We start from the raw sequence: 11,576 nt of genomic DNA, 5'->3' as shown, positions 1-11,576 counted from the left end.
AACCCTTCTGAGGCTGATGCTCAGCAGCAATTGCTTCTCAAAGACCGTTGCTTTCTTTTTGCATTTTTTTAAACTCACTGTCTGTTTATATTAAATTATATTTACCTAATCAAGAGACTTGGTAGGAATAGATTTTTCTATCATGTACCAATACATGAAGACTTAGATTTAAAAGGTGTACTATAATATATTCATATTAAACCTGGTGTCATTTCTGATTTAAATTCTTTAACACTGCTTACCTTTGTTGCAAAAACATAGTGGAAAGATGGACACAGCTGAACAGCAAGAAACCAGAGCGGGGTTATGGTATGTGGGCCAGTTATTAATAACGGTGCATGTGAGAGCTGGGCATTTGTACCATCTTCTTTTCATGATCATGAAGACACAGAGTTGAATCATAAGATTTTGCGCTAAAACTATCAAAATATTAGTACAGATTTAGTCTACACTAATACTGTTATAGTCTGAACATAGTGACTAAGAACACCAGAATTTTTATTTCTACTGTAATCCTGATGTTACATTCAGGACATGGGCTCTCTTTAAAGCCAGAGAACGTCACTTGGCTGACTGGACATCAGTGTATTCAGTGTCAAATTTCCTTTTTTAAAACTAATTATCAGACATTTCTAAATACAAAGTAGGCTTATCTGATTTTCTTCAAGGATGCAGTTATAAAGGGGGGAAAAAAAAATAAAAGACCAAACGGGTGTTAATAAAAACCTTTATTTTTCTTTTTTTTTTGTTAGGTTTTTCATGAAGTACTTCTCTTGCCCACTTGACCCATCCAGCCCCATCCCCTAAGTATTTCTCCAATGAAATCTTTCTACGATAAATTTTCCCATATATATATACAACCTTTATGCTCCTCTACGATCAAAATAACCCCATCTCTCCAACAAGCCGGCCGCATGGAAGAACGCAATAAAACAAAGACATGCCTGATGAACGCAGAGAGAAGACGGAAACGAGCAGAGCGAATCAAAAACCTGTCTGATCTACCGACTAAACAAAGCAAACGGACTATTTGGAGAGGGGGAGAAGCAAGAACTTAAACGACACAAACATGGAGTGTTGACAAACCTAGAACTTAAAAGCAAGCTTGAAACATTCAAGTGAAACACCTTGAAAGCAGCACCAGCTAAGTCAACAAAGCTCGGTGAGAAACTGTACAATATAGCTGCAGATTTTCTTGTTTTATTATTTTTTTGTTCGTTGTCAGAATTCCTCGGTGACCAGTGAGTGAGCGTTGCATCGAGACTGGACACTATGCAGTGTAGGTAAACTGTGTTGCTCATTGTGGTTATCACAAGCAGATGATCACATAGAGCTCATACATTCAAGCTATACATATATATACCTATGTACACAAAGTATAAATAAAACCACAAAATGAGAAAGCAAAGACTATAGTTTTATACATATTCAACACAGAAAAATGACCTTGGTAGAAAGTACGCAATCAACCCCGGATGATTTTATTGCTACAAATTAGTAAAACCGAATCAAGCAAGTACTCATTTTGGAGTATGTCATGTTTAAAGCGCTCTTTAATGGGGGTGAACTTCAACATTTCAATATAACAGGGCAACTACCAAGTCCCCCAATCTCACTTTTTATTCAAGCTTGCTCTTAAGGATTCGCCACAGGCTGCCAATTACATCACCCTTTGCTCAAATTAGTTTTGTTACTGTACATTATTCTTGATTCTCTACTATTCTTAAGACCCTTTGAGCAAAGACTCTTTAAAATAGAAAAGTTTAAAGGAAAGAAAAAAAAAATTATACAGACAAGACTTATTTTGATCATAGAGGTAATACAGGTCATCTTTAAAAAGAAAAAAAAAAGTTGGAGAAAAGGAGGAAATTAAAGATTTAAAGGGGCAGTATCTTTTAACTGACTTCTTGCTTTGGAATATTTTTCTGAATAGATTGCAAAATGATAACTTAGGACCTTTTGTTTTTCAAAACTGGAGTGTTTCATCATGGGAGTGAAATGCACGGACTAACTTGATGGGATGATAAGGTTGCATAGAAGAAAAAAAAGTTGAGTTTTATTTGATGGTCTGTTGATTGGGAATACCATCTTTAAAAAAAAATCAATTAGCCAAAAGCAGCAAATGATTTAGTAGAGCTTTTAACAAATACAAAGGAAGTGTAGTTCACTCCCACAATTCCTTTTGAATGCCACTGCCCACTCTTATTTCAGACTCAGCATTCAATGAGAAACACACAGGCAATGCCCTGGGGAAATCTTTGAGATGTAGACCGGTACATTAATTTGAGCCTACGAGGGTGTTATATGTATGTGAGCCTTTAGTTTGTACCTCTCATGTTCCAAAGATGCAGACATGATGGGAAAACTTTTCAGTGGTTAACTAAACACATTTCAACACTAATGGTGTGACAATTTAAAAGGCCCTTCTTTTGTGAAATAACATTAAAAGCGTACTGTCTCTTTGAATCCCATTAAATCCCTGGGGTTGGAAATGACAGAGGGTCAACTGATGTCTGCCTTTCGATATTTCCACATCCTCCCACCCTTAACACTAACCCCCAGCTCCTTTCAGGTGGTGCCTCAGCCTGATTTGGTTCCAACCAGAGTCATCAGTCCATCTGTGCTCATGGACTTGGGGCGCTCCAAGGGGAAGCCCAGGGCTCTACTCCACACCAGCTGAGCCAGTACGCCAAGAGCCCGAGACACACCGAAAAGTACGGTGTAGTAGTTCATCTCTGTCATTCCATAGTACTGTACACAGAGGGGGGGAAAACAGAATCAGTCATGCATGAATTTGAGGCTAAAATAGTTAGCAAATGCATGATTAAAATCTCGGTGTGTGCCATACCTGCAGAAGCACTCCACTGTGAGCATCCACATTAGGCCAGGGGTTCTTGGCCTTGCCCTGTTCCAGGAGCACATTGGGTACAATCTTGTATAGCTGTGCAACCAACTTAAACATGGGATCACTGGGCAGATGTTTCAGGGCAAACTCGCGCTGGCAGGTGTAACGTGGGTCAGTCTTCCTCAGGACGGCATGGCCATAGCCTGGCACCACCTACAGGAAAAGACAGCAAAAATTTCCCTTTACATTATGCTAAAATACTACTACACCGAGAACTGCTGGTACGATAGTATTTCTGGAAGTTACTGAAAGTTTAAAAGGAAAGAAGAACTAATACTACTACTACTAATAATAATAATAATAATAATAATAATAATAATATAGAAAAAAGATTAAACTTTGTGCTTAATGTGTAAAAGTGTCAAATGTCAATCAAACAGTAGCTTGATAGATGAGACCATGACCTCCCTACAAGGCTTATCAAGACATTTTCCAATGTGAGTGCAAAACAAACAATTGTTTGAGATTATGTCTTCACCCTTCCAGACTTGAGTGTGTTCCAGATATAATCCCTCATCCTTTCATCAGACACCTCTCCTCCCAGCTCCTTCTGCAGGGCAGTCAACCACACCAGCACTTCCTGTAATAATAAAACAAAATCGTTATTAATCATTTATCAAACATAACAAAATACACAATTCCAGACTTCTCTGTGATATAGTCCCAAGTTTGAGCTCTTTTTTTCAGTGTAACTGAATGTGTCCAATTGACTCTGGGAAGTCAAAATGTCAGCATTGTTTTTAGATGACAAAAAAACCCACCAAAGACATTTTACAGTCAGTAAAATTGAATGGTGATCACAACATTCCACACTGAAACTACCTGGACACTGTAACTGAAGTGTAGGACACCAAACTTATAAAAACTTGAACTTTACTGGCGCTTCTGTACATCATAAGAAATTTTTTAAAACCTCTTAGCCCCCTCCCTCCAGATGAAATAGGCAGGTCCTCGCCTTGCAGACATAGAAAACAAAGAAAACCACACCCACAAACACATATGAACAGATGTGATCTTGTATGGTGTAGATTTGCTAGTTTCAGGCTTCTATTCTTTCAGAGTTTCTGATTAAATATTTCTACAATGGGATGGATTTTTGCATTCGAGGGGTGTAAAAGTAACACCGGAATTTATTCTTTACCTGCTGAGCTTCAGACGGTGATAGACAGCAGCTCAAATCGTAGCAGTGGCAACTTACAGCAGCCCTTCCTGCAGCTGCAAGTCGCCACAGCTTTCCAGAGCTGCAGGAGCTGCTGACAGCTCAGACTGATAAGGTTCAGGACCACCTTGTTACCATGTAGCTGAGGAGATTCAGAAGAGGAAAAGCCTTCCACCTCAAAGCCGCTCTGTGTGGTAGGTGCTTTGTGAGTGGGTGGAGCTACACCCCCTACAAAAAGTAGTAGTAGTAGGGGGTGTAGCTCAGAGTCATACAATTTAACACTGATGCAGCCTGTGAGACTGCAAGCTTATTTTATTAAGTCATTAATTTCCTCTTTAAAGCTGCTCGTCTAGAAAAACTCAAGCCTGATCTGCCGTGTCATGTTTTCAGAACCAACAAGTACTTATCCAAGCACATAAGATAGCTGAGGCACTCAGAGACATGAAATAAAAACCCTTTATTATATCATGGCTAATCTAATAACACATCCATGCCGACATGTTTCAGCCCAAAAGGCCTTCGTCAGGGCAAATGGCACAAAAAAAAAAGACACATACTTATCCAACTTGGAAAATAACAGGCTCTACTAATAACATTTAGTCTGTATGAAACAACTGAGTGAGTGACCATCACAGGATCCTGAAACTTTAAGCAAATTCATTCCTTCATTACAAACATCTGAAATGTTCCTCATGTAACATTTCAAAAATCTTGGATGAGACGCTTACAGGGAGTTTACTCAAAGCGAATAAAAGTGATTTGATGTGTACGAACCTGATTGGCCAGGCCGTGCAGAGGACCGGCCAGACCATTCATGGCAGCACTGAAGGACAGGTAGGGATCAGACAGGGCGCTCCCAACTAAGTGGCTGGTGTGGGCACTGACGTTGCCTCCTTCATGATCACTATAAGGTTACCACACAAAAAGTTAACATTATTATAATGAAATTACAAAGCAAACATTTTAGCTAAGTAATTTGGAGATTAAAAAAAAAAAAAAAAAAAAAAAAAAAAAAAAAAAAAAAAAAACTGAAACCAAAGGTTTCTATCCAGTGTTGCACTGCTGCTGATACACTTCAGTATAAAGTATAAAACAGTACTTTGTGGATACTGAAGGATGGCCAGTTACATACCATTTGTATCTGTGAACCTCTGTCTAGTCTTTAATAAATAAACCGACAATTCTTGATCACTGTTGCGCTTTTGCTTTTTCATTTTCACTCCAAATGTCCTGCTTGACTGGAAGCCTTATAAAACTAGAGCTTTTGCTGATTAAAAAGAGCTTTATGTTGCTTGTAGAAAATTCAGAACAGCAGAAAGTCCCGTCTCCTCAATTACACTCTCACCTCACATGACTAAACTTGTGAAGATACTACAAATACCCACCAATCAACTTGCAAACTTCCACCCAGTATGAACTCATGCAAGCTAATTTGATCTACTAAACTAATGCCAATGTAACACTAGTGTTTTGTTAATACCATGTTAAAATCTGAATTAATTTAGCAGCTGTGTAAGCATTTGATGAGAACTGGACCATGTTCTATAAAGCAAGTTAAACTTTAAGTAGTAGTTCTAACAATATTGTTCATCTTTGTGTGGAGGCTATCACATACCATTTTCAGTATTAGTAATATCTTAGATTATGTAAGTGTGTGCTTCTCATCCATAAACTGGATTTAATTTGATTAAAGTCATAAAAAAAATTAAACAGTGTGCAGGTCTTAAAAGACAAATAGCAGCTTGTCAGATGACACCACATGACTCTGATCAAGGTGATAAGAGGGTATAAATGCAAATGTTTCACCTGTGGATGGTAAGGTAGAGCCTCATTAACTCAGTGAACTGGGCATCAGTGTAGCCCAGCATGTTAGTGAAGTTGTGGGACCAGTCCAAGTTGGAGTCAATGGCTCCGATGCTGCTGCCTTCACGATACAGGTTACGGTAGATCTTAGCGGCAATGCAGGGTAGCTTAGCAATCAAGTCCATGGAGTCTTCGTAGATAAACTAAGAAAACCGATATAAAACTATTATAAATGGTAAATCTGACCAAACAAAGTCTGAAGCTATGTGTGTGAGCCTTTAAGGCTGAAATATTATCTATGCAACAAACAATAAAACTGTTGGGAAATTAATATATCATTTCAGGACTAGAACTACATTTCAATATCAAATTCAATGCGACTCCAGATATTTCCATAACTGATGCAAGACACAATTTTAATAGAAGATGAAGAGTATGACGACGTAAACCAACCTCCCAGTACTTGGACTTGTGGACTCCCTCAGAGTAGGCCCGTGCAAAGCTGCTCTCGCTGTTCAGAGCTGTGATAGCAGCACTGAACTGAGACATGGGGTGTAGGTTTGTGGGGAAATTATCCAGCATGGTGACAACATGAGAGGGGAGTGCTGCTCTCTTCGCCCACTCTTTGGACACCCAGTTCACCTAGAGAAGAGGCATGCACAACATACATTAAATACTTGTTTTGTCACTTTTTCCTGGTAAAGCCCAGCTAAGTTAACAAGTGGACAAATACTTAAGATGGAAAGTGTTGATCTAAGCCTTTTTTTCCTTTTTTGTTAAAGCTTGCAATATTAAGGAGCAAAGGTTAAAGAAGTGAAAGTTAGTCTTTCAGCGATTTACAAATCACTTAGGAGGAGGAAGATATCAATTGGATTATCTTCATTATCACCCTTCCAGACGATAGCTGGCTGCAATAAAATCTCACCAGACTTTTGTGTCACAGATTAGATACTTTAGTCAAGCTATGTTAGTAAAGAGGCTCAGGCTGTTGGTGTATCACTGAACAGCCTTTGAGCGGTTATCACTATCAAGCACTACCACCAATACTGTGGTTACTATTTGTAATCACACCAACTTAATCCAACTAAAATTGTTTCCAAAGATACTGTCTTGGACCTGCTGCTATATGCATTGTGATTGTTTTTTCTCAGGCATATTGGTAACTTTACAGACATCAACACATAAGCAAACGTAAACCTATTTAAGACAACAGCATGTATAAGGATTTCAGCTACAACTAGGATGTGAAATGTTTGGTTTGTTGAACACTTAGTCTGCAGAGAAACATAACTGAGATAATGATGTTTGCCCTCACCGACAACTGCAATTCCCCCTTTCAGCTGTCTAAACAAGGACCCCTGAACAGCTTACGAGTCAACTAAATTTCTGCTGCCAAGTCATCCAGATGGTCTCTCACTTCCTAGGAAGCACTTTTGACTTTCACATCAAATTGACAAACTAATCAATATTTTTCAAAAGTGAACAATGAAAAAAAAGACATTTTTTTTCCCCATGTCTCTTTTCTCCTACTCACCTGCTCTTCAGTGGGCACCTGTCCTGTGACCAGCAGCCAGAAGAGGCCCTCAGGAAGTGGCTCCTCTCCTCCTGGAGCTTTAGGCAGCAACTTCTGACACTCTGGAATGCTGTAGCCCCTGAAGCGGATGCCCTGTACATCAATAGAAAGAGAGGAAATTATTTAAAACAAGTTGTTGATTGTGATCATTAAATATGAAACCAAATTTTCCTAAAATGCAACAAAAATGCAAAGTCAGATGAGTGCAGCAAAGTTAAGTTTAGCTCTAAATGCTTACAGAACAACAACAATGCCACTCTGCTGCAGACAACTTACACTTTGAACCGGAAAACATGGCTAAGCCTATAAAGAAGGTCAACATCAAGTTTAACAGTTCAACAATGCAAATGATAAAAGGCTTTGGTCTTTGAACGACACATAAACTATGGCCACATGATGAGATTCTCAGGCTGGGTTAGGGTTAGGTGATTGCCTTAACTCATCAGCAGAGTTAAGTTATATCAAAACTATCTTGAAACTCATCCCATTTTTTCTTAAAGTTCTTGGTTTCATCTATTGACATACACCAATACTAACAAACGTACAGCATGGCGCGGTCAGGGTAGGCCTAATACTCACCTCTTCAGGATCCAAAACAGAGGTTTCATATACCAAACCCTTCATCCCTCTCATACCTCCATAGACCTATGAAAAACCAAAAATACAGAACACATTACACTTCAAAAACTGTCTTGGTAACACTTGTTGTGTTTGAATTAATTACAGTTATGAAATACTGGAATTCCAAGCCTAAGGCTACTGACATTTTTGCAAATATGTAGTTGAGTCATCGAATTTGTTGCCAAGTATTCCAGTATGTAACACCATGACTAGACTATACAAAGAATAAAATTAACTAAATGAACAGGCCACAGACGAATGCATTTTCGGTATGACCCTAGAACTAAATGATAAAATAAATTCCTCTTCAATTTACATGGATACTGGGCGATGTGCATGTGTGAAAGTCCACCTGTGCCTGTTAGGGAGTGGCAATATACGGCAGACGTTTGAGTGACTCAGCTGAAATATCTGTTGGCAGGAATCGGTTCATATCGTGACCTTTGAGGGACATGACCGCACAGTGATACATGACAGTAAACAAGCCTGAGCAGGCCTAACTGGATTATGTACATCTGCCATGCCATAGCTAATCTTTGTCATGGTTGATGGCCTAAATGACTTTCCCTAAAATAATATGAAGAATTAAGTATCCAGCTACCTGTTCACCAGTGTATGTTTCTCATTTCATTCTACTCTCTTGATATGTGTCACAGGACACTTTCTGTACTCATCATATGAGGGTTTACTCACCATGTCAACAGTAATCTGACCTATGTTAGTTTTTCCATATTGTTGTTTAAAGTTCTTGATCCTGGTCTGTTCTTTTGGGATGAGGTCTGCCAGAACATCCTTCAGATTCTGTAAATAACACATTTGATTTAGAATGACTGAATATTCCTCTGATGTGGTCAAAACTACTTTCCACACTATTTCCACATTAAGCTCCACAAAGTTCAGCATGTTCCACAAAAACACTTGAGATTACAAGGTAAAAACCAATGCCTATAACTACTGAAACAAACTTCTCCATTTCAAATATAAAATAGTGTGTGGACATCTGAAGTAAGCACAAAGATGCAGAGCAAATACGAGAACTTACTGTTGTTGACGCACTGGCATTTCTGGCAGCCACAAATAAGTAAGTGGCATTCTGTGGATTACAAAGAGAGGGATTGTTTTGTATGAACTGAGGCAACCATAGAGTATCAAATATAGATATATTTAAATATTTTGAATAGTATTTCCCATTAACTCATGTTAAAAATTGATCAAACCTTGTCAAATATAGAAAACTATTTATACACAGATCAATATATTGATCATTATAAGTCCAAGTTCTTTTTTGTAACACTTTTCGTAGAGTTGTGACCCTGCAATCCATGACTGTAAGGGGCCAGTGTAAATATTGGGAATGCACATTGATTTTCCATTTTTATCTTTGCTGTCCTGATTTGGTTAACTGGTGAACACAAAAATCATTAGGGGTGGGGTGGGGGCTTGCTCTCCACCAGCCAGGGAAGGAGAACAAGTCGAGCAACTACACTACACCGGAGGTGCAAAGGCTCCATTTATAAGAAAAACATGAAACGAGATTCATCAATACCTAGCATTCTCTTTTGTTAACCCTTTATCCCTTCTAAACAGATATCCAAGAAAATCTTACTTAAAATCTTACAGCCTCTTAAAAAGTACAATCTAACTTTAGAAAGAGACATAGCTTGAAGCAAAGAGACATTTACTAATACTCAGAAACAAAGAAGTCTTATTTCAAAATAGAAATCTCATTTAAGTAATTTAATCCTTTTTAAGACAAAAATGAGATTTTGACATGTAAACAGAAAAGTTTAAAGGTCACTTTTCTTAGAAAATAAAATGAGCTGAGGTAGGAAAGCTTCACAAGACTAATTTTTAATTTTGTCTCTCATTTAAAAGGTGATCCTCCATCATATTTCAAAGACACAAGATATTATGTAACTGCTTAAACCAGGTTACTAAAAAAATCTAATGTACAGAGATAACAAATGATAAGAGGGCGCTTGAGTGTGTCACAGGTCAACTCTATGCATATAAATGCTCCAGTCTGTCTAAAGTTCAAGTAAAGTGGAAAACTTTTAAGCCACTAATTATGTGCTCAAGTGTGGCTCTCCGGAAAAGTTACTGTAAATATATCACAGGTAGATGACACATTGATATGAGGGGTCATCAATGTGAGGTCACTGGAGTAAGACAGTAGGTTGCACTTGTTGGAAGGATCCATTCAGCATGTAGGACAACTCCGTCTGTGATTAGCAGAGTTGATGAATATTTACAGGTGAAAAAAAGTCACTCAGCTAAAACACAATATGTACATTTTCAAAATTACAAAATGATAAGGTCTTCAATTTGAGATCATGTAAAAGGGATTTTTTTTTATTAAAGTTGAACGACTACAAATGCACACAAAAACACAAGTTTATACAGCATTCTTAAAATATTGGATTCATAAAATGTATATTCCAGACTTGAACAAATGAGACATTAGGTAATTGATATCTTAACGTGAAGGTCAATGGGGGATAGGAATAAGCACGACAATCTTACTATATTTAAAGGCAATCGTAATGTTTGTAAAAGGCCAATAACAACATGGTCAAAACAGAGAACGGGGTAAACGAAATCTTATGCTCCAAGTTAATTTAGTCTGGTAACCAGTTGGAGGAAACGCGTCGAGGCTGTGACTTCACCAGGCCGGCAAAAGAACCAACGTTCAAACGCTAACGCTAGCCAACAAGAAGTACACCAAAAGCACAAGTGCATGTCTAACAATCATCGTATAAAACATCTAGTAAACCATGCTACTTTAAAACCAATCCACATTTCTTTTGATATTACCAGATACTTGGTCAAAAGCATTTCACAATGTGGTTTACATGGCTAAGCTATTACGCTATTTGCAGACTAGCTTGAATTTAGCTTAAAGGTAACGTCAATGGCTTTGAGTAAAAGGAAAAGCACATAGACGATTTCCAAAAATCTTACCTTTGAATTGAGGAGTTTAGGTGCTAGCCTGCTGACAGTCAGGAAGGACATTGTATCTATGTTAAAGTGTTATTTCCGCTTATTCTTTACAGCAAAGCAAGCCACTTCCAGTGCACCGCAGACCTGGTTGAAGGTGCCCCTACAGACAGTAGAAGGTTGAAGAAGGATTCGGGCCTGCAACTGCCATGAGTATTGATTGGACGATAGGCTGGCTAGTCTAAATAACGTAGAAGGATCTGATTGGCCAGAGCTCAACCACGTGCATTCTGATTGGATAGGGATCATCCTGAGTCTGTGACGACAGTTGAAGCTGATGGTCTATTCAAGATTAGACTTTATAAGCGCCAGCATTTCGTTCACTAGTAGCAAAAAACTTGGTGACGTTAACGGTAGACGCACGTGTTTAACAGCCTGACCTAACGTTGATTTTCCTCCTCACTGATCATGCTCACCTTGTACAGGTGCAGTTAAAGGTGATTTGGTTTGTTTATTTTAATAATCGGAAATTCTAGTGTCCCCAACGCAAAAAGAACATTTTGAAAAAATAATGGATC

At 38.3% G+C, this 11,576-nt stretch overlaps 1 protein-coding gene across 1 annotated transcript; it reads right to left on the bottom strand.

Moving 5' to 3' along the window:
- Positions 1 to 713: 713 nt before the first annotated feature.
- Positions 714 to 11,196, bottom strand: cs (citrate synthase). The gene is made up of 11 exons (XM_042003383.1): positions 11,023 to 11,196; positions 9,104 to 9,154; positions 8,755 to 8,862; positions 8,020 to 8,085; positions 7,402 to 7,533; positions 6,321 to 6,509; positions 5,871 to 6,070; positions 4,839 to 4,968; positions 3,384 to 3,485; positions 2,849 to 3,058; positions 714 to 2,751 (listed from the first exon to the last, which is right to left on the bottom strand). Exons 1-11 carry the CDS (start codon positions 11,071 to 11,073, stop codon positions 2,581 to 2,583), a joined length of 1,410 nt encoding a protein of 469 aa, XP_041859317.1. The 5' UTR covers positions 11,074 to 11,196; the 3' UTR covers positions 714 to 2,580.
- Between the last annotated feature and the right edge of the window lie 380 nt (positions 11,197 to 11,576).

Source organism: Melanotaenia boesemani, chromosome 13 (assembly GCF_017639745.1).
Source record: "Melanotaenia boesemani isolate fMelBoe1 chromosome 13, fMelBoe1.pri, whole genome shotgun sequence".
NCBI classification, from domain to species: Eukaryota; Metazoa; Chordata; class Actinopteri; order Atheriniformes; family Melanotaeniidae; genus Melanotaenia; species Melanotaenia boesemani.
Note: the sequence above shows the minus strand (reverse complement) of the source record. Positions and strands in the feature narration are given on the sequence as shown.